This window comes from Neofelis nebulosa, chromosome 9 (assembly GCF_028018385.1).
Source record: "Neofelis nebulosa isolate mNeoNeb1 chromosome 9, mNeoNeb1.pri, whole genome shotgun sequence".
Classification (NCBI taxonomy): Eukaryota; Metazoa; Chordata; class Mammalia; order Carnivora; family Felidae; genus Neofelis; species Neofelis nebulosa.
In genome coordinates this window covers 135,316,187-135,338,820 of record NC_080790.1, presented here as the reverse complement: position 1 = coordinate 135,338,820, position 22,634 = coordinate 135,316,187, and the positions used below count along the sequence as shown (strand labels likewise).

Genomic DNA, 22,634 nt, shown 5'->3' with positions numbered 1-22,634 from the left:
GTTCTTGCCGTTGCTCACTTCAGACTGCAAACTGCCCACTAGGAAAGCAGCGAGACAAGCGGCCGCCAAGAGTCAGCCCCCACCTTAGGCCGAGCCCCGTCAGTGACCGCGGTAGAACCTTCCGGAGCCCTGCGCTGGGCCCGCAGTCAGTCCTCACAATGACCCTCAGGTACTCACTATCGTATTCACACTTCACAGATGAGGAACCCCAGGCTCAGAGAAGTGAGGTGACCCCCAGTGTCATAGGAAGCAGCACAGGAAGTGGCAGAGCTGGGTCTCTAAGCAGGTGCGGCTGTCTGCTGCCCCTCCAGTGGACGAGCACGCACAGAGTGACGGTCATCCTGCTGTCACCAGCAACAAAGAGTTCTGTTTACTTGTCATCACCCAAACGGCATGAACCCAACTCTGAGGACCTTCCGCATGCCTGTGCCCCCTTCCTGGCTCACATTCACGTGTATACACAGTAGAGACCATCCAGCTACCACCGAGGTGCAGCTGATTCTTTTTTCACTACGTCCTACGCTGTTCACGCAGCTTGTCTTCATGGTCGTACTTTTCACCTGGTTCAGTGTAATTCTATTGAGAGTCTGTGACACTGTGCCAAGAACGTCTACCAGTGAGAAAGGTGTCAGTCGTGACAAGAGCCGCCGCTTACAGAGTGCTTACTCTGCTTGGCCCCTTACTAGATGAATGCGTGCTCACTGGGGGAAGGTTCTTTCCACCTTGTTCCAGTCTTACAAACAGCACTGGACGGTTGTACGCGTGCAGTTCCGCCCCTTTTCTGTATTTCCCTCAGATGGGCTTTCAGAAGTAGGATCGATGGGCTGGCGTGGAAAGAAAAGCAGGGCGGAGCTGAGCAGAGAGCAAGGTCTCCAAAGCGGGTCGACCTCTGCCTCCCTCCTCTGCGAACCGGAGGTGGTAACGGGAAGCACCTCGCAGCACTGGCCGGGGGGTTAACAGAGAAAGAAGGAAGAGCTGAGTGCTGCGCGTCAGGCACCTAACGTGTGCTGCTGAGTTCGTCGCGAAGGAACCCAGCACTGGAGTCGACCTATGATTCCAATTTTAATGACTTCTATCTGTATCAAACGCTCACTCTGCACGGGCAAGAGGGCCGAAGCAATGCCACGTTAACACCGACGCAATTCCTGCAAACTCCCCACAACCAAGGAAAACAAATGTTCATGGGGCCCAGTTCAGAATTTAGACTTGGCCCGGCAAATGCGTGCTAAGACGTCTCCCCTGTGCTCGTGACTAACGAACATTCCACAGTGTCCCCTTAAACAAAGTAGCCATTAAACAGAAAGAATGAAAGCGTCCCTGCCGCCACAGATTCAAAACCCAACCCAGAAGCCCCAATCAGAGCAATCGCGGAGATCATGTTTAGTCCGACCTCCCGTGAAGCAGGGGCCTTCCCGATGACCTTGGAAGAGCATCACTTTTTGGGTGTGAACGTAAACTGAGGAGACAAAGGCACTAGGTTTTTGTGCTTCTTTCTACAGGGCGCTACGTCCACGAGAGCTGCGTGTATGGACCAGGAGACCTGCCGTGGATCATTCGGTCGCCTTCTCTGTTTGCCAGCAAAGTGGACTCAACAGACCCCCTGGTGGTCACGTGCCTGGAGAGGCGCCACAGGCTCCAGGCGCTGCGGCAGGCAGAGGTCCCTGCGGAGCCACACTGGCACTTTCAACAGGAGAGTCATTTTAACACGAAACGGAGCCGCTGAGCTGGACCTTTGGAAGCGTCTGTGCTCTTACTGGTATCGCCGTGTCCCTGACTTGTGGTAAGAGAACACTAACCAAAGAAGAAAGAATGAGAACTGGTTCCTTGGTACAAGCTAGCCCTAAAGTGAACTCAGAGATACGCTATTGACAAGACTTTCCTATAAATCACAGGCTGCTCTTACAGCTTCAAGGAAGAAATCACGAGGAAAGGTATTGCTCAAGGTACCGTTGGGGGCTCCTGGATCAGCCAAGTGAGGTCGGACTGCCTCAGTAAATAGCTGCTGCAAATCGAAGCCTCAAGTTAGAACAAAAACAGATCTTGCTTTGAAGATACTACCGTGTATGAGATTCTAATCAAGAGCAAACTCTCACTGAAAACAAAACTCTGCTGATCTAAAACAGTGCTCTTTGGCTGGGAACCATGTAACTTTGTTCTGGTAATCCTAGAAAAATACAGAAGAGTCCACTTCTTTTGGGTAAAACGAAACTAATCCAGAGCTGAAGCACACTTTCCTAAAAAGGATGCTATAAGCTTCTGGAGTCTCGAGGCATTAATCGTACCTTCTGCCCTGGAGGGTACGTACTACGTCTGGTCTGACACCAACCACAACCACAGGGGGCTTTGGGGCCTTTGAAATGTGGAGAGGATGCCTGATGAAGTGACTTTTTGTCTTTATTTAACTTACAAAATTTTAATAAACTGAAATTTTAATAGTCACATGTGGCTGGTGGTTTCCACATTGAACAACATAGGTCAAAGGCGGGAATGATCTTAATTCTGCCTGCTCAACAGACTCAGGTCTCTAAAGAGTCCATAACTTTTTCATTGTCCTGTTGAGGCTTTTCCGTATATTCTCTTTCTCTAAAAGAGTTCACGGCATTGTACAAGACTGAAAACGTACAACCATTAAGTGGCACCGCATGAAACAACTAAAATAAAGAAGACACTAAAGAAATAAATGTATAATTCAAAGGCAAAGTCTAAAGCCTTGGGAAACAAGCTTTGCAATGAAACGAAATCAAATCTACTTAGTCAATGAAAATAGCCCTTGGAAAGCACAAAGCTAGATAGAAGGAAAAGAGCCTTCGAAAGCACAAATCAAATGTAACTAACCACAGAACATTAACATCACCATTTCAACAAACATTTCTTCCACCTCGACGCATACTTCCAAGGAAAGCACATGCTGAAAATGTTAAGACTGTCAAAGACAAGGCCACGAAGAGCCCCACGACAGCACAGTTCTGCTTTTCTACACGTTTTTTTCTACACAGGGCTCACGGGTGGTACCAACCAGCTACGTTCTGACTGCCTGTTCAGAAAGCTCAAATTCACCACGACTGTGTCCCTGTATTTTAGAACAGCTCACTAACAAGTTAAATGCAAAACCCATTTTTAGGGGCTCCTGGGTGGCTCAGTTGGTTGAGCATCTGACTTCGGCTCAGGTCATGATCTCACGGCTCGTGAGATCAAGCCCCATGTTGCGCTCTGTGCTGACAGCTGGGAGCCTGGAGCCTGCTTTGGAGTCTGTGTCTCCCTGTCTCTCTGCCCCTCCCCTGCTCATGCTTGGTCTCTCTCTCTCTCTCTCAAAAATAAACCTTCAAAAAAAAATTTAAAAAAAAACAACCGTTTTTAAAAAAGCTGGTATCTTTCCAAGTCACTTGAAACATGAGCCTACCTTCATATCCCTTCAATGTCCATTCACAGCATGGTCACATGACTATGAGTGGGTCCAATACAGGCGTCTACTTAAGAGATTTGCTATGAGGAGGAAGCACTTAGAATTCTAATGTCTGACATGTCTCACAGATGAGGAAACTGAGGCACGGGGCAACGATGGGACTTTCCAGGAGCACACGGCTAAGCAAGTGCAGCTGGGACTGGGACCCAAGCAGGCAGTCTGGCCCCACAGTCCAAGCCCTTACTGCACCACCTCACCTCGTACAAAGACACAACGGACTCAAACACAGAGCCGCCCTCAAAGGATCAGACGTAACAGAAGCCGCTACCTCAACAACTTACTCGAGTACCAGATAAAGTAATAATAATACAAGTAACTCAAAGGCACGGGGGAACGCAGCAGCGGGAGGTTCAGGGAGGGGCAGGCTGGGTCGCAGTGGCATGCTAGGGGAAGCGCTGGGAGCGAGTGGAGGCTGACAGGCAGGCAGCCACCAAGGCTGGGCCAGGCTGGCCAGGCCAACATGAAGCAGCAGCCTCCGCCAGCGTTAGAACCAACCGGAAACTGCTGTTCACTTGGAGTCAGACGCTTACTGCATTCATTTGTTAAGAACACAATCCAATCACCAGCAAAATATGTCTGAATTATGCTGCTACAGACTGTGTCTTTTTTTTTTTTTTAATTTTTTTTTTCAATGTTTTTAATTTATTTTTGGGACAGAGAGAGACAGAGCATGAACGGGGGAGGGGCAGAGAGAGAGAGGGAGACACAGAATCGGAAACAGGCTCCAAGCCATCAGCCCAGAGCCCGACGCGGGGCTCGAACTCACGGACCGCGAGATCGTGACCTGGCTGAAGTCGGATGCCTAACCGATTGTGCCACCCAGGCGCCCCCAGACTGTGTCTTAAAGGTGATGCATTAATAGGGATCTTGAGATCATTTCTCTTTCCAGGAGTAGAATCTTCTTGCTAATATGTAGATTCTACCGTTCAATTTTCTATTCGATTTTTCTTATACGTGAGAAAGTTTAAGGCGGCCTGTGGTATCTATCACGCAGTTCCCTGAAGCTTAATACTTCTGAAGACCACAAAGATGGCGGAGAGCTCACCCTAAGGAGGCCAGAGCCTGAAAAAAAAAAATCAGCATCGGCAGACCACTTTTGAAGATACCCCTTCCCCAACGTTTTCTCCCCTCTCCGTCCCACCTCTCCACGGAAGGACAGCAAAAGAAGGGCACCTGGCTGGCTCAGTCGGTGGCATACGCGACTCTTGATCTCAGGGTCTTGAGTCCAAGCCCCGTGTCAAGCGAAGAGCTCACTTAAAACTAATAATTAACAAAAAAAAAAAAAAAAAAAAAAAGAACCAGCATAGATTTTTCTTCCACTTCTGGCTTTACAACATGCACAGCACCCCACTCACCTACCACAAAGGCTAAATAAATGAAGCCAGAAAATGGCAAGTCAAATGCTCCTCATCATACCTCCGACATCTAAAGTGGGGACTCTCAAACTTCACTGTGTACACAAATCCCCAGGGCGTCTAGTGGAAATGCAGATTTTGATTCCACAGGTCTGGGGAGGGATCCACAGGTCTGGGCCTGCGTCGCTTAAAAAGAGAAAAACAAAAACCTCCCAGGTGATGCCAATATTGCAGGACCACAGATCATGCTCTGAGTAACGAGCACAGAATGTATTTTACAAACTGTAATTACTCCAGTGTGTTTCTCCTTATTACAAGAAGGGAAGAACACAGTGAGGAATACAATTAGGTTTCTGGCTAGTGACTCGTTTACAGTGAAAACAAACAAAACAACCTAGCAACTACCCCTCTTCGGACCCTGCTGGTGGAAATCGAGTGTGCGCTCCGTGCGTTTCAGAGCACAGAAGCAGAGCTGTCTCAAACCCTCGGGTCTCCTCTAGCAGATCGAAAAACCAACCGTGAGTGAAACTACCGAGTGAAGAGTAGAGAAAACGTCGACCCTGAAGATCCCGAGGGTCTCCCTGCCATCGTTCTTATGACACCGGTTTCTCTAAATTTCAGACGTTATTTTCAAAAAGGAAAATATCTGTTTCAGCCTCGGACGCTGTCACTTTATCTCCCTTTGCTGGCGTTTCCATGACGTGCTGTGGCTGAAACTCCTCCATCATTCTTCCTGTTGGCACTCGGGCAGAAAGTGCTGGTGTTCCCTTGTCCCTGGGCATCCAGCTGGGCCACATTCCCCGGGCTTCCCTGCCGTTGTCAGGTGTGGTCACAGGCAGCGGAGGTGATGAGAGCCACTTCTGGGACTGGGCCGAGAAAACCTCCTACGCTGGGTGCTCCCTCCGCCGCTCCCGTCAATGGGACGCAGCACACTCCCAAACCCAGACGAGGTCTGAGCCGTAACACAGCAGGAGCCTGAACCTTGACTCTGCCCTGGATAAGAGCTGCCGAACCAGGAACTTTTGCTGTATTAGCCACTGGAACTTGAGGGCTGTCCGTCTTAGCGGTCAGCCAGCCTTGATGGACATACTTAGTATCACTGAACTTCGGAGACTAAATTACAAGTATGAGCTTGATTCCTGGAAACACTACACAAATGTGTCATTCAATTTAATATTTTCTTTTTCTTTTTTTTTTAATGTTTGATTTTGAGAGAAAGAGAGAGAGAGAGAGAGAGAAAGAGAGAGAGAGAGAGAGAGATGAGTGGGGGAGGGGCAGAGAGAGAGAGAGGGAGACACACAGTCCAAAGCAGGCTCCGGGCTCCGAGCTGTCAGCACAGAGCCTGACGCGGGGCTCCAACTCATGGCCCGCGAGATCATGACCTGAGCCGAAGTCGGCCTCTTAACCGACTGAGCCATCCCGGCGCCCCTCAATTTAATACTTTAAAATGTTATTGTTTGAAATCTCCATCTAAGAGGAGAGCATCTACGAACTCACTATAATCCTTCCTCTCACGTGTTAGAACCCGAAGCCCAGAGTATTCCTGAGCCAGCAGCGGTGTGTGACCTAAACCTGATGGGCAACGGATTCTCGCTGTTCGCCGTGTGGGTGAACAGCTCCCACACACGTGTGCCCCCGAATGTCCATGCTCTTTGCTTTTCTAAATGGCAAATACCATATAGTGGTATATGCTGAATGTGTCCCCCACAAAGAGTTGAAGTCCTTGCTCTCAGTACATCAGAATATGACCTCCTTTGGAAATCAGGTCACTGTGGATATAATTAATTAACACTGCAGTCACTAGGGTGGGCCCTAAGCCAGTATGACTGGCGTCCTGATAAAAAGAAATCTGGACACAGAGAGGACTCCATGGAGAGAGCACTGTATGAAGACTCACAAGGAGTAGGTGGCCATCGCACAGTCCTTAGAAGAAAGCAGCCCTGCCCATACTGTGATTTCAGACTTTGGGGCCTCAAGAACAGTAAATTTCTGTTGAGTTGCCCAGTTTGTGGTGCCTTGTTAAGGGAGCCCTAGGGAACTGATAACATCGAGTATTCAAACTAGCTATGCAGGGCAGTTTTTACATGAATCCTAGAAGCTTAAAAGTGCTCACTATCTTGCTTTTCTGGCAACAGATTACTTTTTAAGCAAATTCTCGGGGCCCCTGGGTGGCTCAGTCGGTTAAGTGTCCGACTTCAGCTCAGGTCATGATCTCACAGTCTGTGGGTTCCAGCCCCGCATCGGGCTCTGTGCTGACAGCTCAGAGCCTGGAGCCTGCTTCTGATGCTGTGTCTTTCTCTCTCTCTGCCCCTCCCCTGCCCATGCTCTTGCTCTGTCTCTGTCCCTCTCTGTGTGTGTGTCAAAATAAATAAAGATTAAAAAAAGTTAGAGGAAAAAAGAAAATTCTCTCCCTGAGGTATTCCTGAATGATAGCCAGTGTCCTGCCTTGACTGCCGGAGGTTCGGACAGCGGTGGGGGCCGCCCTTATGACACAGGAAGAGCCAGCACTCTTGGTTCTCACCTGCCCTCTGCTCCCCTCGTCAGCCCTGCTGCCCTCAGTTCCCCTTTCCTCCTGCTTCCTTCCTTTCCTTTGAAGTGCTCAAGGTACTGACGTTTCCAAGTTCACTAGCATCCAGGGGCACCTGGGTGGCTCAGTCGGTTAAGCAATTGGCTCTCGATTTCGGCTGAACTCATGATCTCCTGGTTTGTGAGTCTGAGCCCGTGCTGGGCTCTGTGCTGACAGCAGGGAGCCTGCTAGGGATTCTGTCTCTCCCTCTCCCTCCCTGCCCCTCCCCAACTTGTGTTTTCTCTCTCAAAATAAGTGAACTTAAAATTAGAAGTTCACTTGCATCCAGTCCAACTCTCCAAGCACCAAAACAAGGTCTCAGGTTCCCTTGCAACGTTCTAGTTCCGTGACATAAAACCAGCTTCTCGGTAACGCTCTGTGCGGGCAGCCCTGTTGTGCTACAAATGTGTCAACGTGGTCACCGACGTGGACCTGTGAGGTGGGCCTATGCAAAGGACAGCTTCACGCCGTCCCAGGGATGGTTCCCATTCCGGGCAGAAGAAGACAAAGGCTGGCTGCTGTGGACCACTTAGTCCCCCAAACCCGGTCGCCCACTGGAATCATTCCGGAAACTCCTGAATAAGAGCAGAAACCCATGCGGCGCTACTCCAACCGCGAAGATTCTGACTCAGTGGGCCTGACGTGGGCCACGGGAGCTTACACCACCGTGGCGACTCTACCACGCGGCCTGGTCTGGGACCCACGGATTTAGGGCGTTTGGCTCCTGTAATAAATTTCAGCTTCGTTTCCCACCTCATATTTCTATGCTTTTCAGCAGACTTCCTGAGTGTTCTCGCGAACGCTCGAACACACAAAAAACACCTTCCACACTCTGGGGGAAAACACACATACACCTGAACAGAAAGTCTACGTAGTTCCCCTCCTGCCCGAAGGGGGCCCAGGCCGGTGGAGTGCTGGGTCCCGTGGTGTTTCGCCTATGGCCGTCACCTGCACCTGACACCACAGCCGGACTCCTGTTCCGCTGTCGCTCTCCATGCATCCCGCACAGGTCTACACGTCCGTGCTCCCACGGGCGTTAGTGGCTCTGCGCTGTAGGCCCACCTGCACCTGCCCCTTGGCCTGGCCCGGGAACTTCCCGCCACCCCGTGGGACTCATTCCCCTGGCCGCTCCCCTTGCGCCCACACCCTGCCCCACCCAGGCGGGACGACACCTCGCACCTCTGTCTCCACAGGCTGCCTGGGCAGCCTCCTCCCTCTGATGCGGCAGCTGCCCTTCTCCCTCCTCCCTCCGATGCGGCAGCTGCTCCTCTCCTCTCCCTCCTCCCTCTGATGCGGCAGCTGCTCCTCTCCTCTCCCTCTTCCCTCCGATGCGGCAGCTGCTCCTCTCCTCTCCCTCCTCCCTCCGATGTGGCAGCTGCTCCTCTCCTCTCCCTCCTCCCTCCGATGCGGCAGCTGCTCCTCTCCTCTCCCTCTTCCCTCCAATGCGGCAGCTGCCCTTCCCCCTCCTCCCTCCGATGCGGCAGCTGCCCCTCCCCCTCCTCCCTCCGATGCGGCAGCTGCCCCTCCCCCTCCTCCCTCCGATGCGGCAGCTGCTCCTCTCCTCTCCCTCCTCCCTCCGATGCGACAGCTGCTCCTCTCCTCTCCCTCTTCCCTCCGATGCGGCAGCTGCCCCTCCCCCTCCTCCCTCTGATGCGGCAGCTGCTCCTCTCCTCTCCCTCTTCCCTCCGATGCGGCAGCTGCCCCTCTCCCTCCTCCCTCCGATGCGGCAGCTGCTCCTCTCCCTCCTCCCTCCGATGCGGCAGCTGCTCCTCTCCCTCCTCCCTCCGATGCGGCAGCTGCTCCTCTCCTCTCCCTCTTCCCTCCGATGCGGCAGCTGCCCCTCCCCCTCCTCCCTCTGATGCGGCAGCTGCTCCTCTCCTCTCCCTCTTCCCTCCGATGCGGCAGCTGCCCCTCTCCCTCCTCCCTCCGATGCGGCAGCTGCTCCTCTCCCTCCTCCCTCCGATGCGGCAGCTGCTCCTCTCCTCTCCCTCTTCCCTCCGATGCGGCAGCTGCCCCTCCCCCTCCTCCGTCCGATGCGGCAGCTGCCCCTCCCCCTCCTCCGTCCGATGCGGCAGCGTCCAGCTCTTCCGCCACCCACACCCACACGCTATGCCACCTACATCCTGTCGCGTAGCTTCAGGCCTCCCCGCCGATGCACCGTCAGTGTCTCGATGTACTTCTGCGAACGTGCCCGTTTCTAATTTTACTCAGGCTTACTTTAAACGTTAACGGGGCATTCTTGCCATAGGTATAAAAACGGCACCCCTGCCGCACACGTAAAGCAGACAAAACCACGCAGGACACAAAACAAGTCTCGCTTGACCCGCCAGCCGGAGCTCCGCGTGCAGCATCCTCCCCCCGCAGGAGCCCTGCACGGGTCAGAGCGCCAATGAAAACCTACTCGGAGCCTTGCCCCTCGAGGCACGCGAGAAGTCTGAAGGAGCCCGAAATGGGAGTCCCCGGGGTGCTCTCTGGTATCTCGCAGACGCGTGTGGGGTCCCGTCTGCGCACTGCCCCCCACCGACGCTTGCACCACGGGTGGTCACGTCCCGACCTCTGCGAAAGTCTGACTGATGAGAACCACGCTCTGCCTTCGAGGCTTAGAATGCACGTCTCCTCCTTCATAAAGCCACTGCTCACCGGCACAGTCAAAAGGAAGTTCTCTGGCCCCTGAGCTCCAACGACATCTTACCATCCACTTGGAAGCTGGCCTCAAAAAAAAAAAAAAAAGTAGGGGAGCCTGGGCGGCTTAGTAAGTTAAGCACCCAACTTCGGCTCAGGTCATGATTTCATGATTCATGGGTTTGAGCCCCATGTCAGGCTCTCTGCTGTCAGCGCAGAGCCCGCTTCGGATCCTCTCCTCTGTCCCTGCCTGTCTCTGCCCCTCCCTCACGTGCGTGCACACTCTCTCTCTCTCTAAAATACACACTTAAAAAAGAATAGGATCCTTCGTCTGACTTATGATTCCTGCAGGACTGCACTCCCTTGAGCACAGACTGGGCCATCTCTTTCCTAGGAGCGCCTGTCACCTCACCTTCCACACGAGATGTCATAAGCACAGGTGAATAAATGACATGAATCAATTTCTGAACGCATTCTGTGAATTTCTTCTCTTTTGTAAAAGCTTAGCGAGGCAGATTCCAAATTCTGGGATGGCTTTATTCATAGTCACCCTAAACTGGAAACAACTCCATGCCCCTCGGTGACTTCTTCACCAGCAACCAACTCCCTTTTGCCCGCACGCAGTCACCCAGGGTGTCCTCCACATCTGGCTTCTTTCACAGAGGGATCGTTTTGCAACTGCAGGACACCTGGTCCAGTTTAAGCTGCTCTCTGGCTTCCTACGGCACCTCGAACGAGATCCACAAGCCCCAATGTGGGCGGCTGGGCGCGGTATGAAGTAACCCCTACCTGTAAGTTTCTCCTGCTTCTCCTCTCCTGCACCACCACCCCCCACCCCCGCTCGCCCCCCAGCCTTCTGTTCTCACACCAGCCACATCCTGTCACTTCCCAGCTTTGGCTCCAACTCTGCTTGGCTGGCTCCTTTGTGCCCTTCAGGTCAGCTCAAGCCTCCAGGGGCGCCTCTGTCACCACTGCGCCAGCCTCTCTCCCTCTGGGACGTCACCCCCTGTTTCTTTCCTGGCATCTGTCACAGTCGCTACTGCCTTGAGCCTCCTTCCCTGTTGTCTGAGTGCCTCTCCAACTGGGATGTGGGGTCCGTGAAGGCAGGGACTGTGACAATCTCACCCACTAGGCTCTCCCACCATATAGTGCTCAGGACACAGGCTGGTCCCTGACAGGTGTTCAGTGAAAGCTGTTCAACGAAAGGATAATTCACAACAGGGAGAACCAGAACGAGGGGCTTGAAATCCAAGCTGAGTTAACATGGGTGAAAGTACAATCGGGAGCTGTTGGCATCCACGGTGTTAAACTAAATGGTAAGTTTTCCGCAGGCGAACAGCACGCCAGAGACACAAATGTCTGGGGGCTGCCGCAGCAACACTGGGAAAGTGGGGCCATCAGTATTTGTGTCATGTGACCCGAACAGGTGAGCTCCTACATCATGTATTTGCTCTCTCGTGTGAGCACTTACTGAGGACACAGCACGTGCCCTGCAGAGACTAAGCTCTGGAGGGTGATGAGACAGACAAGCCTCGCCCCCGCTCCCAAACACTCACAGGAGGAGCACAGGGGAATTTTAGGGCAGCGGAAATACTGTGTGTGATGCTACAATGGTGGGTACACATCGTCCCACGTTTCTCCACACCCACGGGATGTGCAAGTGAAACTTCACGTAAACTGGAGATTCTGGGAGACGGTGTGTGAAGGCAGGGTCATCAGTTGTAACAAATGTACCCCCTGTTGGGGATGTTGACGCGGGGGGGGGGGGGGGGCAGAAGGAATAGGGGAAATTCTTTACTTTCCTCTTAATTTGCTAAGAACCCAAAACTACTCTAAAAAAAAAAAATAAATAAAGTCTTATTGGGGGGGGGGGGAGGGAAAAAACAAAGTAACCGCCCCAGTCCTGTGGGAAAACCACCATGGAAATACCAATTACATTCTGATGAGGAGAGCGAGCTAACAAGGTGCCCAGGGAACAGGGAAGGAGGCTCAGAAGCAAAGGTTCACAGGGGGCATGACCTCCCCAGGCTGGTAGGTCACGGAAGACGGAACAAAGGCACAGCAGAGAGGTCAGGGAGCAGCCCAAGCTTGGCCTGAGCCGGACAGGCCTGCAGGGACTGGTCACCAAAGGCTGTCTGGGTCTGTTTCCAACAAAGACGAGCCATGGAAGGGCTTTGAGCAGAGAAACAACGAATCAGATCTATTTCAGAAAGAACTGAAGCATGTTGAAATGACACATGGAAGGAGGAACCCTAAACCGTGTGACTTCCTCAGCTACCAAGAAGGAACAACTGACATGTGTCAACAACTCACCGTGTGACAAACTTCTGCTTTTATCTCTTTCAAGGCTCGTTCAGAAAACACACAACCACAGCACCGCAGGAAGCAAAACCTGGAGAAAGAATCCAAAATGGAAGTTGACTTAAGTAATAATTTTTAAATTACAGCCGGATTATCAGCTAACATTTGTTCAGTTTAGACAAAGGCCAGGGACTAAAACAGAAAAATGGTCACATTTGATTCCATTACCGGAAAAAAACTAGTACGTCCTATATACCTATTTATACGTAGAAAAAGAAACAGAAATAGAGAAAAATACAGGCCACGGTCCCATTCCTGCTGCCTTGCAAAAATCCTTTAGAATCAAGTCTCTCCTACAAATAAGATAAATACATTAAAAATAAAACCACAAACATAAAAAGTCAAAAGACAGAATAGGAACTCAAAGAGAATATTTTATATATATATGAGATTGAGTAGGAGTATTCAAAATGCTCTTAAAAAGCAAAAATAAACAGTGTGCTAGAAAAATGGGCAAAAGACATTCACATGTGATTCACAAAAGAACTATAATTGGCCAAAACATAAAAAATGTTTAACCGCAACTGTTACAGAAATTCACTGCAAAACGTCATATAATGTTTTACGTATCCGACAGTGACAAAAGAGACTGAAGGTGTCCAGCAGGAAACTGAGGAAACAGGCATGTCTGTTGGGGGGCGGGGGGTGGTGCAGCACGGTGCATCTTAGAAGGACAATTTGGCAGAGTCCCGCACAAGAATCACCTTTCGGAATGTCTCCTATAAAACCTGCCCACGAGGGTACAGATGCGTAAATATGTATTTATGAAGCTGTGTAGGACAGCGCTGCTTGGAACAAGGAAAAAGAAAGCACCTAAATGTTTGTGAGCAGAGGAATGGGTACGTAAGTTTGGAACACTCACACAGCTATAAAAAGAGTAAGGTAAATCTGTATGCAAGGCTATAAAAACATACTCAAATTAGAGAAGTAGGACAAAAAAGAGGTTACGATATGTATACTGTGTTGAACACGTTTACATTTCTACTGGCAGAGGCATAGGGAAGTGTGGTGTATGTGCATTGGTGCTGGGCGGGTCTGCAGGGGGCATTAAACTCCAAACAACCAAGAATGCTGCCGCTGGAGGCAAGGACTGGGGGAAAGGGGCAAAAATCATCAGGTGTACATTTTACTTTACCTGTTCCTCTAAAAATGCCACAATAGAAGGTCTCTCCAATTCCCTAGGGATTAGAGTGGATGCAGCTTGCCTCAACAAAAACCCAATTAACAACAACCATACTAAATTCACTTACTGTTGTTCACGACAAAAAAAAAAAATTCTATTTTATGGATGCTTACTAACTACTAGTAATTTAAATTTGTTTATTTTTCTTTAAACAAAGGCTCAATGTTTTCATTACACCAGTCTCTTATTTCTATTTTTCTCTATATTTGAATCTTTATTATATAACATTTAATAAATGTACAAAGTAACCCCCAAATCAATTTTCTAGTGTGGAGGCCCTATTAATAGCAGGAGGGCAAAGCCAAAACACACAAATTCACTGGGAAGAGAAAAGAGAGATTAGCCAGGGGATGAAAGGGAAAAACTAGGGAAACCACAGTTGAAGCAGAAGCTATAGGTAACCCCTGCTCAAGACCCCAGAGTTGAGTCTGTTTCTGCTAAGTTCCTCTTTCAGGGTGAACCATGGTTTTCTTTTAAAAAAAAAAAAAAAAAAAGTGGGAAGCCAGACACAAAAGGTCAAACACTGAATGATTCTATGTATAGGCAGTATCCAGAAGAGGCAAATCCATGCAGACAGACAGCAGACTGGCGGTGGCCAGGGGCTGGGGAATGGGAGGGACTGCTCCACGGTCAGGGGGTTTTCCTTGGGGGTGAGGGAAACCGAGGAAGGAACTAGGCAGAGGTGCTGACCTTTATGTTATGACTTTCACTTCGAGATAATGTGTATGTACCCATGTGCAGAAACACACACAAAAGTAGGACAAGCTTAGGTAGGTGAGTCGGCTTCCCCAGAATATTGCCTGCTTGACCCTAACAGTGAACTTTAGCTTTTTAACTAATTGATTAATTCCTCTTTCAGCTCTATTTAGGTATAATTGACAAACACAAATTATATACATTCAGGGTGCACAACTTGATCTGATACGTACACACACTGTGAAATGATCACCATCAAGCCAATTAACATATCCACCACCTCAGTTACCACTAAATGGTAAACTCTGAGGGGCTTAAAGGATTTAAATTCACACTGTCTGAAGAGTAGCATCTTTAAAAGCTCCCTGGGCCGAAAATTTTCCTTCTCTCCAAATCCATAAAGCCACAGGTTATTCCAATTTGGAGCACGGTGCTTCCTCCCTCAGGCACAGTTTGCCCCGCATGGCGCACACACGTCTGTTAAGCAGAAGTGTGCAAAGGTGCCAGGATGCTCCAGGTTCAATGTGGTTGTTTACAGACCAACGGAAGTTTTTACTTAGGTGAGCTACGTCTCCCCTCTGCCCCCAGCCTAACCCCATTTCCTGAATGAAAATGGTCAAAAATTACTACCTTCCACATGTAATGTGTTAGGCAGAAGATTCCAGATAACAACTGGGACTACCAGCTTTTAAAGATATTTCTAAATGGTGGGAAAAGAGGTTAAACCTTTGGCTCATACTGAGGCATCCTATAAAAAGGCACCTACTGAGCCATTCAACACTCATATTTTTTAAGGCAAAAGTACACAGGTCACTTACGTTCGCTACACAAATGTCAACCTTAAGATTTCTGGTGCTCTGCTCAGAGGATTTGTTCGCTCCAAATTTAAAGCAAGTTACCATCACCAGCTGGGTCTTTAGCTGACTGACTGACCACACATTCGGTAAAACGATTTTCCGCTGCCTGTTTTTCGGCAGTTATGAGGAAATGGAAGTTGTCTGGTGGGCAACATTTGTCCTTTGCTTTCTCTCCCAGAGGAAAAGACCAAATAACGCACCTCCCGTGTCGCATGAGGAATTTTAAAAATCCCTCCCTACTCTCGGCTCTCCTCCTCTCAGAAACAGAAGGCACAGGCACCGAAGCTGGGTGCACTTGGACACCACGTCACAAACGGCCGCCAGGGAATTAACACGGCCTTGTGCCAGCTCTGTTGCCTCCGAGGCACCCCCAAACCAAAGGACGCTTTAAGCAGTCTGTGCGATCATAAAGCTACAGCGCAAACCCTAACAGTGCCCGTCCGTCTGACCGGACTCTCCATCAGCTGCCCCACATCCATCACTGACCTGTGCCGGCCATTCATCTCCAAGCCCACAACAGGGCAGATGAAGCGTGCCCGCTGGAGGTCATCGTGTTTGTCACCCTTTGTGTTTCCTTTATCCCCTTCCCAGGCGGGATTATCAGAAAGCCTTAGTTCTGTCACATTCTGCGAAAAAACATCAATATTTTAAGAATTCATCTGATAAGTGGATCCTCCTCAGCCTCAACGACCGCCGAAGTCAGCAGAGAAATTGTTATTACAGTCCTTTCCCATCCAAACCTCTTCTTCCTACTTTCCTTTGGCCGTCACTTATAATATGAAGAAAAACTGAAACCACAAATTGTGACAGGAAACGAGTTTTCCAATTCACTGACTGGCAAGTGAATTAGTTAATTTCTACTTTACAATTATTTTGACATTTAGGGAAAAGTAACTTTGGACGTGAAAAACTACGCCACTAAGAGAAAGCTCTGTATCAGTTTCATCCAGAAAGGAACACTTTCCTTCTCTGCAGATGAATCCTCACTGAGGTGTTCCATATTACTGGCCGCCCATGTTTATTTAATAACTGAACAGACAGTAAAATCTGTGAGACCACGGTCTAATATCCAAAGCAGAATATTAGCCAGAGAATACTATTAGATCCCAAGATCTGGCCATTCGGGTTTTCAAAAATTCACCTTCACAAGGAGTGATCTAATGGCTCCACTTGAGCATCTGACATTTAACCCACCATTTTGATTTCAGCACTCAGAACAGCAGCCGAGAGCCTTGAAAGGAAAGCCACTGTGCCTTGGGTCGGCTTCCTGGTTGATGCGGCCATGTGTCTCCTCAAGTTCTCGAAGTATGTGTGGACCAGTATATGACAGTAATGATAATCTGGCATATTTGCATCATTTTATCTGAATCCTTCTGCTTTTACAGTTCTGATTTCTTGGAATGTTTTTCTTTTTTGCATTAAAATTAAAAGTTCAACCATGTACCTTGAATATTATTTTCAATATAGAACTGTATAAATTAATTTCAATGATCATCATATTCAAATAAGATCACTACGCTACCATGGGTCTTTTAAGGAATGGATTCTCTTCCCAAGATAAAAGGTGACAGAAATTAACATGGTTATTTCTAAAGCATGACTTTAGCTACATCTCAGAATTACTAATTTGCCTGAAATTAACTGTTCTTGTATCCTGTAATCATTGCAAGAATTCAAACAAAAAACCTAATATCATAATAAAAATTTTAAAAAGAAAAAGAAAAGAAAAACCCGAAGCCTTACATGGGGAGTCAGGCATTCTGGTTCTGGGTTAAATGCGTCATTCATTGTGTGGCCTCAAAAAGTCATGGATAGTGAGAATTCCCACCTGTGGGATGAAGTGTTTGACAAGCTTGATGGTCCCCAAGTTCTCTGCCACTTTTCTGATTTTTCTCCCATCGACCAGATTTGAAAGATTTTGTCCTCTCAACCAACTTCCTTTACTTAAAAACTTGTTTTTCCATTTAAAAAAAACCTTTTTTTAATGTTTGTTTATTTTTGAGACAGAGAGAGACAGAGCGCGAGTGGGGGAGGGGCAGAGAGAGAGGGAGACACATAATCTGAAATAGGCTCCAGGCTCTGAGCTGTCAGCACAGAGCCCGATGCGGGGCTCAAACCCATGAACCATGAGATCATGACCTGAGCTGAAGTCGGATGCTTAACTGGCTGAGCCACCCAGGTACCCCCTTGTTTTCCCATTTTTATGAAAGAACTTTAACTGCCAATCAGAATGTCTAAGTAGCAAGAAATACTACACTGATTTCATAGTGATCTACCTAGAAGTCTCTAGTTCTGTAAGAATTATAGAATTGAATAAAAAATTCAAGTAGCCAAGCTTTAAATACAAAAATGATGTCTCCAAACATTTATTCATCACATTAACAATTTTCAAAGTTCTTTTGCACATATTACATCATAACAGATTTATAAGGCAGGAAGGCCAGGTGTGGGAATTTCTGGCTTGAGGTTTAAGTGACCTACCCCAAATCACACTCTTATTAGATGGCTGGGTGGGACTGGAATTCCAAATCTCAGCCTTCAGTCTATAATGTGCACGAATTCTACAAAATAAATCTTAACCACTGACACCCCCGGAGCACTTCAGAATCACCTGTCTTACCTTGATGCTTTTAATGTGAGATGTTGCCTTCCCAAGAGCCTTTTCGGAAGATTTGTCCAAAAGGAATTCAATGACGGCATCTTTGTTATAAAGTCTGCAACAATAAGGGTCAGTCCAAACACTGTGGCAACAATCAACCGCCACACAAAGGAGGAAGAACTAAACTGAGCTCAATCCAAAGTCATCTACACTGGATAACAGAAATGGCTTGCATCGCTAAAAAAGTAAATTAAATCCTGGTTCAACTATCTCCACAGCATACAAAGAAAGAAAGTAGTTTAAACCAAGGGTTGCAACCTGGCAATCTGAGGACTGATTGGGATCTGAACAGTATGGAAATTTAATATAAAAGTACACATTTTCAACTTTCCCTGGGGAAAAAAAAAATCACAGGTTCTGGAACCACTGGGCCCACTTTCTGGAACAGCAACAGCTGACTGGAAATGAGTAGCAGCTGCCCTTTCAGACAGGACACGGACTCTCCAGTTTTCTCCAGTCCCCACCATTCCCTACACCCCACATGGCTCCTTCATGCGTTTATGTTTATAATGGAGCTCCTACTGGCCCCTGAATTTTCAGATCATGAATTTTCAGATCATGAATAGGAAAATGCAGAAACATGGTCAGAGACAAGGAATGATAACCTAGGCTTCACACATTTGTTTGAGATGATTCACATTTCATGAATCAAGAACCGTACTTACACACTGAAATTCTTTTAAAAATTACTGAATAAAAACTCGTCTCAATTAAGTAAAGGAACCATACCTGCCAAGTTCACAGGCAACTATGGGTCGCCTTAGTATTTCCTGACTTAAAGTACAATAGTTCCACTGGGCCACTAGTTCAGCATCTTTGTCAACCTAAGGGAAAAAAAAATCCTTTCAATTAACTTTCACCTCCGAAAGACATATGGTCCACAGTTCTACATATAAAGGCTAATTCAGTTTTACCACATGTGATGATTTTTGTCTTTGAAATCAAAGATAGCAACACACGAAGCTGGGACTTAAAAAGTCAGAGTAATCAACACCATGTCAAGTTAGTTCCCTCTGAATGTGATACCTAAAACAAAACATTCACATCAAATAATTAAATTGCCTGTGCAAGCTGCATATAAATATTAGCATTTGCATCCCTTTGAGTTATTTATTTTTTGTAGTAATCTCTACACTCAATGTGGGGCTCGAACTCACAACCCCAAGATCAAGAGTCACACACTCTTTCAACTGAGCCAGCCAGGCAGCCCTGGCCAGTATTAGCCCAAATACTAATTTGTATCTTAACAGTAAGTTAGAGAAGCCATATAGAAAACAATAAGCAGTACTGCTTAATTTCTATCAATGGGAAAGGCTCCAAAGCTTTAGCAGAATATAAGGACTCGGACTCAGAAAATAGGTTTGTTGTTTTTTAAAGTTCAGCACAAAGACTACAGAATTCTTTTAATGTAGTTAAAAAAATTTTTTTAATGTTTATTTTTGAGAGAGAGAGAGAGAGAGAGAGAGAGAGAGAGAGAGAGAGAGAGAGAGGGGTAGGGGTAGAGAGAGAGGGAGAGACAGAATCCGAAGCAGGCCCCAGGCCCTGAGCTGTCAGCACAGAGCCTGATGTGGGGCTCGAACTCATAGACTGCGAGATCATGACCTGAGGTGAGGTTGGACACTTAACCAACTGAGCCACCCAGGTGCCTCAGAATTCTTAATAAAAAGGCTACAGAATTCTTAAAAAAAATCACCAATTTAACACTGTTCATTAGGGAGCATATCAAATCCTTACCCACATTATGAAAACCCAAACATAAGACCTTCCATTGCCCTCAAATGCTATTTCACCTACATAATATTCCATGTCCCACTCTTTTCCCCTCCTAAAATGCCAAACCTGAATAATATAATAGGATGGCATAAGTGGGACAAAATAGGAAAAGACAAAAATGAGGAAAAATTCCCTTCAATTTAATTTCTACAGTAACAACTGCTTAAGTGTTTACTGTGTGCCAAGCGCTATGTTAAGCAGTTTCTGTGACTTAATCTTTTAGCCCTCATAAAAACCCTGTAGCTTGGTATTTTTACTTTGTCATTGAGGAATTGGGAGTACCAAGAGGCTAGGTTACACGTCCAAGGTCACACAACAAGATGAAGGAGCTAAGAACCCAAGCAGGCCGGCTCCAGAGACCATGCTTCTAATCGCTACTTTCTATTGCCTATTATTTCAAACAGAACAAACTAAAAATAAAACCCGCATTATGGCAACTGTTATTCTATCTATACCCCAGGTCCAAGAGCCACACTTTGACAGCCTAAACAGCTTTTATCAAAATTCACACTGTAGCTGAGCCCTGAGAAAACCTGCCACCAGTGAGGTCAATTTACTACATTGTCTGCAGATGCAAAAAAGCCATTCAAGTCCAGGATCTACTTTCTGGATCCCTTACCTTCTTTACCCATAGTCCTTAGCTGATTCAAAAAATATCGGGAGAGGTGGGGGCAGGGAGAAAAGCCATAAACTAATCTTTACCCAGGGATCTAAAAATTGGTAACCCCCCAAAACTTCTGAAGACATTTTTTTTCCAAGGTCTGTCTTCTTTTCAGGGCAAGGTCTTAAATTCCAGACCAAACGCACCATATGAGTAGTCAAAAATATTAAATTACTATATATCTGGGGCACCTGGGTGGCTCGGTCGGTTCATAGGTTCAGGCCCCACATCGAGCTCTGTGCTGACAGCTCAGAGCCTGGAGCCTGCTTCGGATTCTGTGTCTCCCTCTCTCTCTGCCCTCCCCGCCCCCCAAAATAAATAAACATTAAAAAAAAATTTTTTTTAATTACTACGTATCTATCCGAAATGTAAGCAATGCAAAGGCTGGACTCTGTTCCCTGCTGTGTCCCCAGGGCCTAGAATGGTGCCCATGGCAAGCATTTAATAAAGTATTTGTTGAACAAATAAGAATAACACAAATCTGGGGCGCCTGGGTGGCTCAGTCGGTTAAGCGTCCGACTTCGGCTCAGGTCACGATCTCGCGGTCCGTGAGTTCGAGCCCCGCGTCGGGCTCTGGGCTGATGGCCCAGAGCCTGGAGCCTGCTTCCGATTCTGTGTCTCCCTCTCTCTGCCCCTCCCCCATTCATGCTCTGTCTCTCTCTGTCTCAAAAATAAATAAACGTTAAAAAAAAAAAAAAAAAAAAAGAATAACACAAATCTATCCTGCCTGAGCGCTCTGGCTGTCTCTGATCACCCTTTCTTCTTTTCTGTCCCCTTCTGACACCCTGCCGAGCTTTTCATTAAGGTGCTCCTCTTCAGCCCTGGCCATGAGTTAACAAAACCAGCTGCATGCTTTTCTGGCAAAGCTCTTATGAGTGTCGACTCTCCAGCATTAGCCTATGCACACGTAGGTGTGATCAGAGGGCGCCTCCAATCTCTTGAGTGCTCATTCATTCTTGCATCCAACACTTATCTCCCAGGTGCTGACTGTGTGGCAGACGTAAGACACACAAGGTCTCTGTTCACGTAAGAGAAAGACAGACAATAAACAAATAAAAACTGTGATTAAATACCATAGAGAAAAACAAAGCAGCAGAAGAGAATAGAGAAGGAATGTATTTTGCAACAGTGGACTGAAATGACATTTGAGGAAAGAACTGAACGAAGTAACAGAGGTGAATGATATCTCAGCGAACGATGTATCAGGTTGTGGACATTCTACTCCAGGCTGAAGAACAAAGGCCTGTGTCGCTGAAACAGAACGAAAGACCTGGGGGGTGGGGGGGGGGGGTAGAAGATGAGGGGTGAGAGAGACAAGGCATCTGATGACACAAGACCTGGTGGGATTTTCTTCTGAATATGACAAAAAGCTGCTGGGCGGTTTTAAATACAGCGGTGATATATGAGATTTACCTTTCAAAAAGCTTTCTCCAGCTGCTGAATGGAGAATACATGGAGCACCCACGTGTGCCGGGCGCTAAACTGGGTGCTTTACGTGCCTTCTGTTATTAAAAAGTAATTACTAACACTTCGGGGCGCCTTCTGTTATTAAAAAGCAATTACTAATGCTTCGGGGCGCCTGGCTTAGTCGGTAGAGCATGTGACTCTCGATCTTGATGTCATGGGTTGGTGCCCCATGACGGGCGTAAATTATTAAAAAATAAATAAATAAAGCATTAAAAAAAAAAGTAATTACTAATGCTACCTTTGAATTCCTGCATGAATGGTTGGAAATCCCGGCTTCATTAGCTATCAGTTGTGTGATCTTGGTCATGTTACTGACTCAGTTTTCCTGTTAGCAGCATGGAAATTATATACAATGTTCTCAGTTACCTATGGGAATTAACAACTACCCGCTCATTCATTGGGTACTCACCATATTTACTGTGCCAGGAACTGTGCTAGTTGTAGAGGGGGAAAAGGCAAAGCCTCCGCCACAGGGAGCTTACCTTTCTCTGTGACGGACCTTAATCAACCACGAAGGCAGTGCACAGAGTGGTAAGATAGCTTTTTAGGAGAAGGGCCTGCTCTCGTGTGGATAAGGGAACCTTTGGGAAGAATTCCCGGAGAAAAGGAAGTTGGTGTGTACAAAACTCAATCAACAGCAGCCACCCGTATCCTTGTTACTAACTAACGGCAGACGGGCTTTAAATCCTGGCCCTGGCACTTAACTAGCGGGGTAACTTTGTCCTCCCGGCCCTCAATTTCTAGGTCCGAAGAGCGAGGATAATGACAGTAAGAACTGTACGAGCTACCCCATATAAAGCGTACCCCCAGGTGAACGGCAAAAGCAAGCACTAAATAAAGGTCTGATATTAATACTGTCGGTAATTCTGAGTTCTCCAAATGAGCACGGCAGCGTCAGGAGCCCCGCTGGCTCACACCACCCCCACCTCCCCCTCGCTCCCTGGGGACCCCACATCCCCGGCCCCCACCGG

The 22,634-nt window shown here is 47.7% G+C and overlaps 2 protein-coding genes across 7 annotated transcripts in view; one reads left to right on the top strand and one right to left on the bottom strand.

The window, feature by feature from the left end:
- The window catches only part of LOC131485979 (beta-1,3-galactosyl-O-glycosyl-glycoprotein beta-1,6-N-acetylglucosaminyltransferase 7-like), a 46,111-nt gene extending 23,517 nt beyond the window's left edge, over positions 1-22,594 (top strand). The window contains exon 4 of one of the 5 annotated variants that reach the window (XM_058686037.1): positions 22,408-22,594. In XM_058686037.1, the coding sequence (XP_058542020.1) occupies positions 22,408-22,460 (53 nt within the window). In that variant the 3' untranslated portion in view covers positions 22,461-22,594. Of the gene's footprint in view, positions 1-198; positions 3,307-3,531; positions 4,059-16,311; positions 16,545-22,407 lie in introns of those variants that run through there. The other 4 variants (XM_058686036.1, XM_058686034.1, XM_058686035.1 and 1 more) reach the window with 4 other exon arrangements.
- The window catches only part of RTF2 (replication termination factor 2), a 42,418-nt gene that overhangs the window by 19,613 nt on the left and 171 nt on the right, over positions 1-22,634 (bottom strand). For both annotated transcript variants that reach the window (XM_058686038.1, XM_058686040.1), the window contains exons 2-5: positions 18,492-18,586; positions 17,724-17,817; positions 15,590-15,729; positions 12,320-12,398 (exon numbers count right to left, since the gene is read on the bottom strand). In XM_058686038.1, the coding sequence (XP_058542021.1) occupies positions 12,320-12,398; positions 15,590-15,729; positions 17,724-17,817; positions 18,492-18,586 (408 nt within the window). The remainder of the gene's footprint in view (positions 1-12,319; positions 12,399-15,589; positions 15,730-17,723; positions 17,818-18,491; positions 18,587-22,634) is intronic.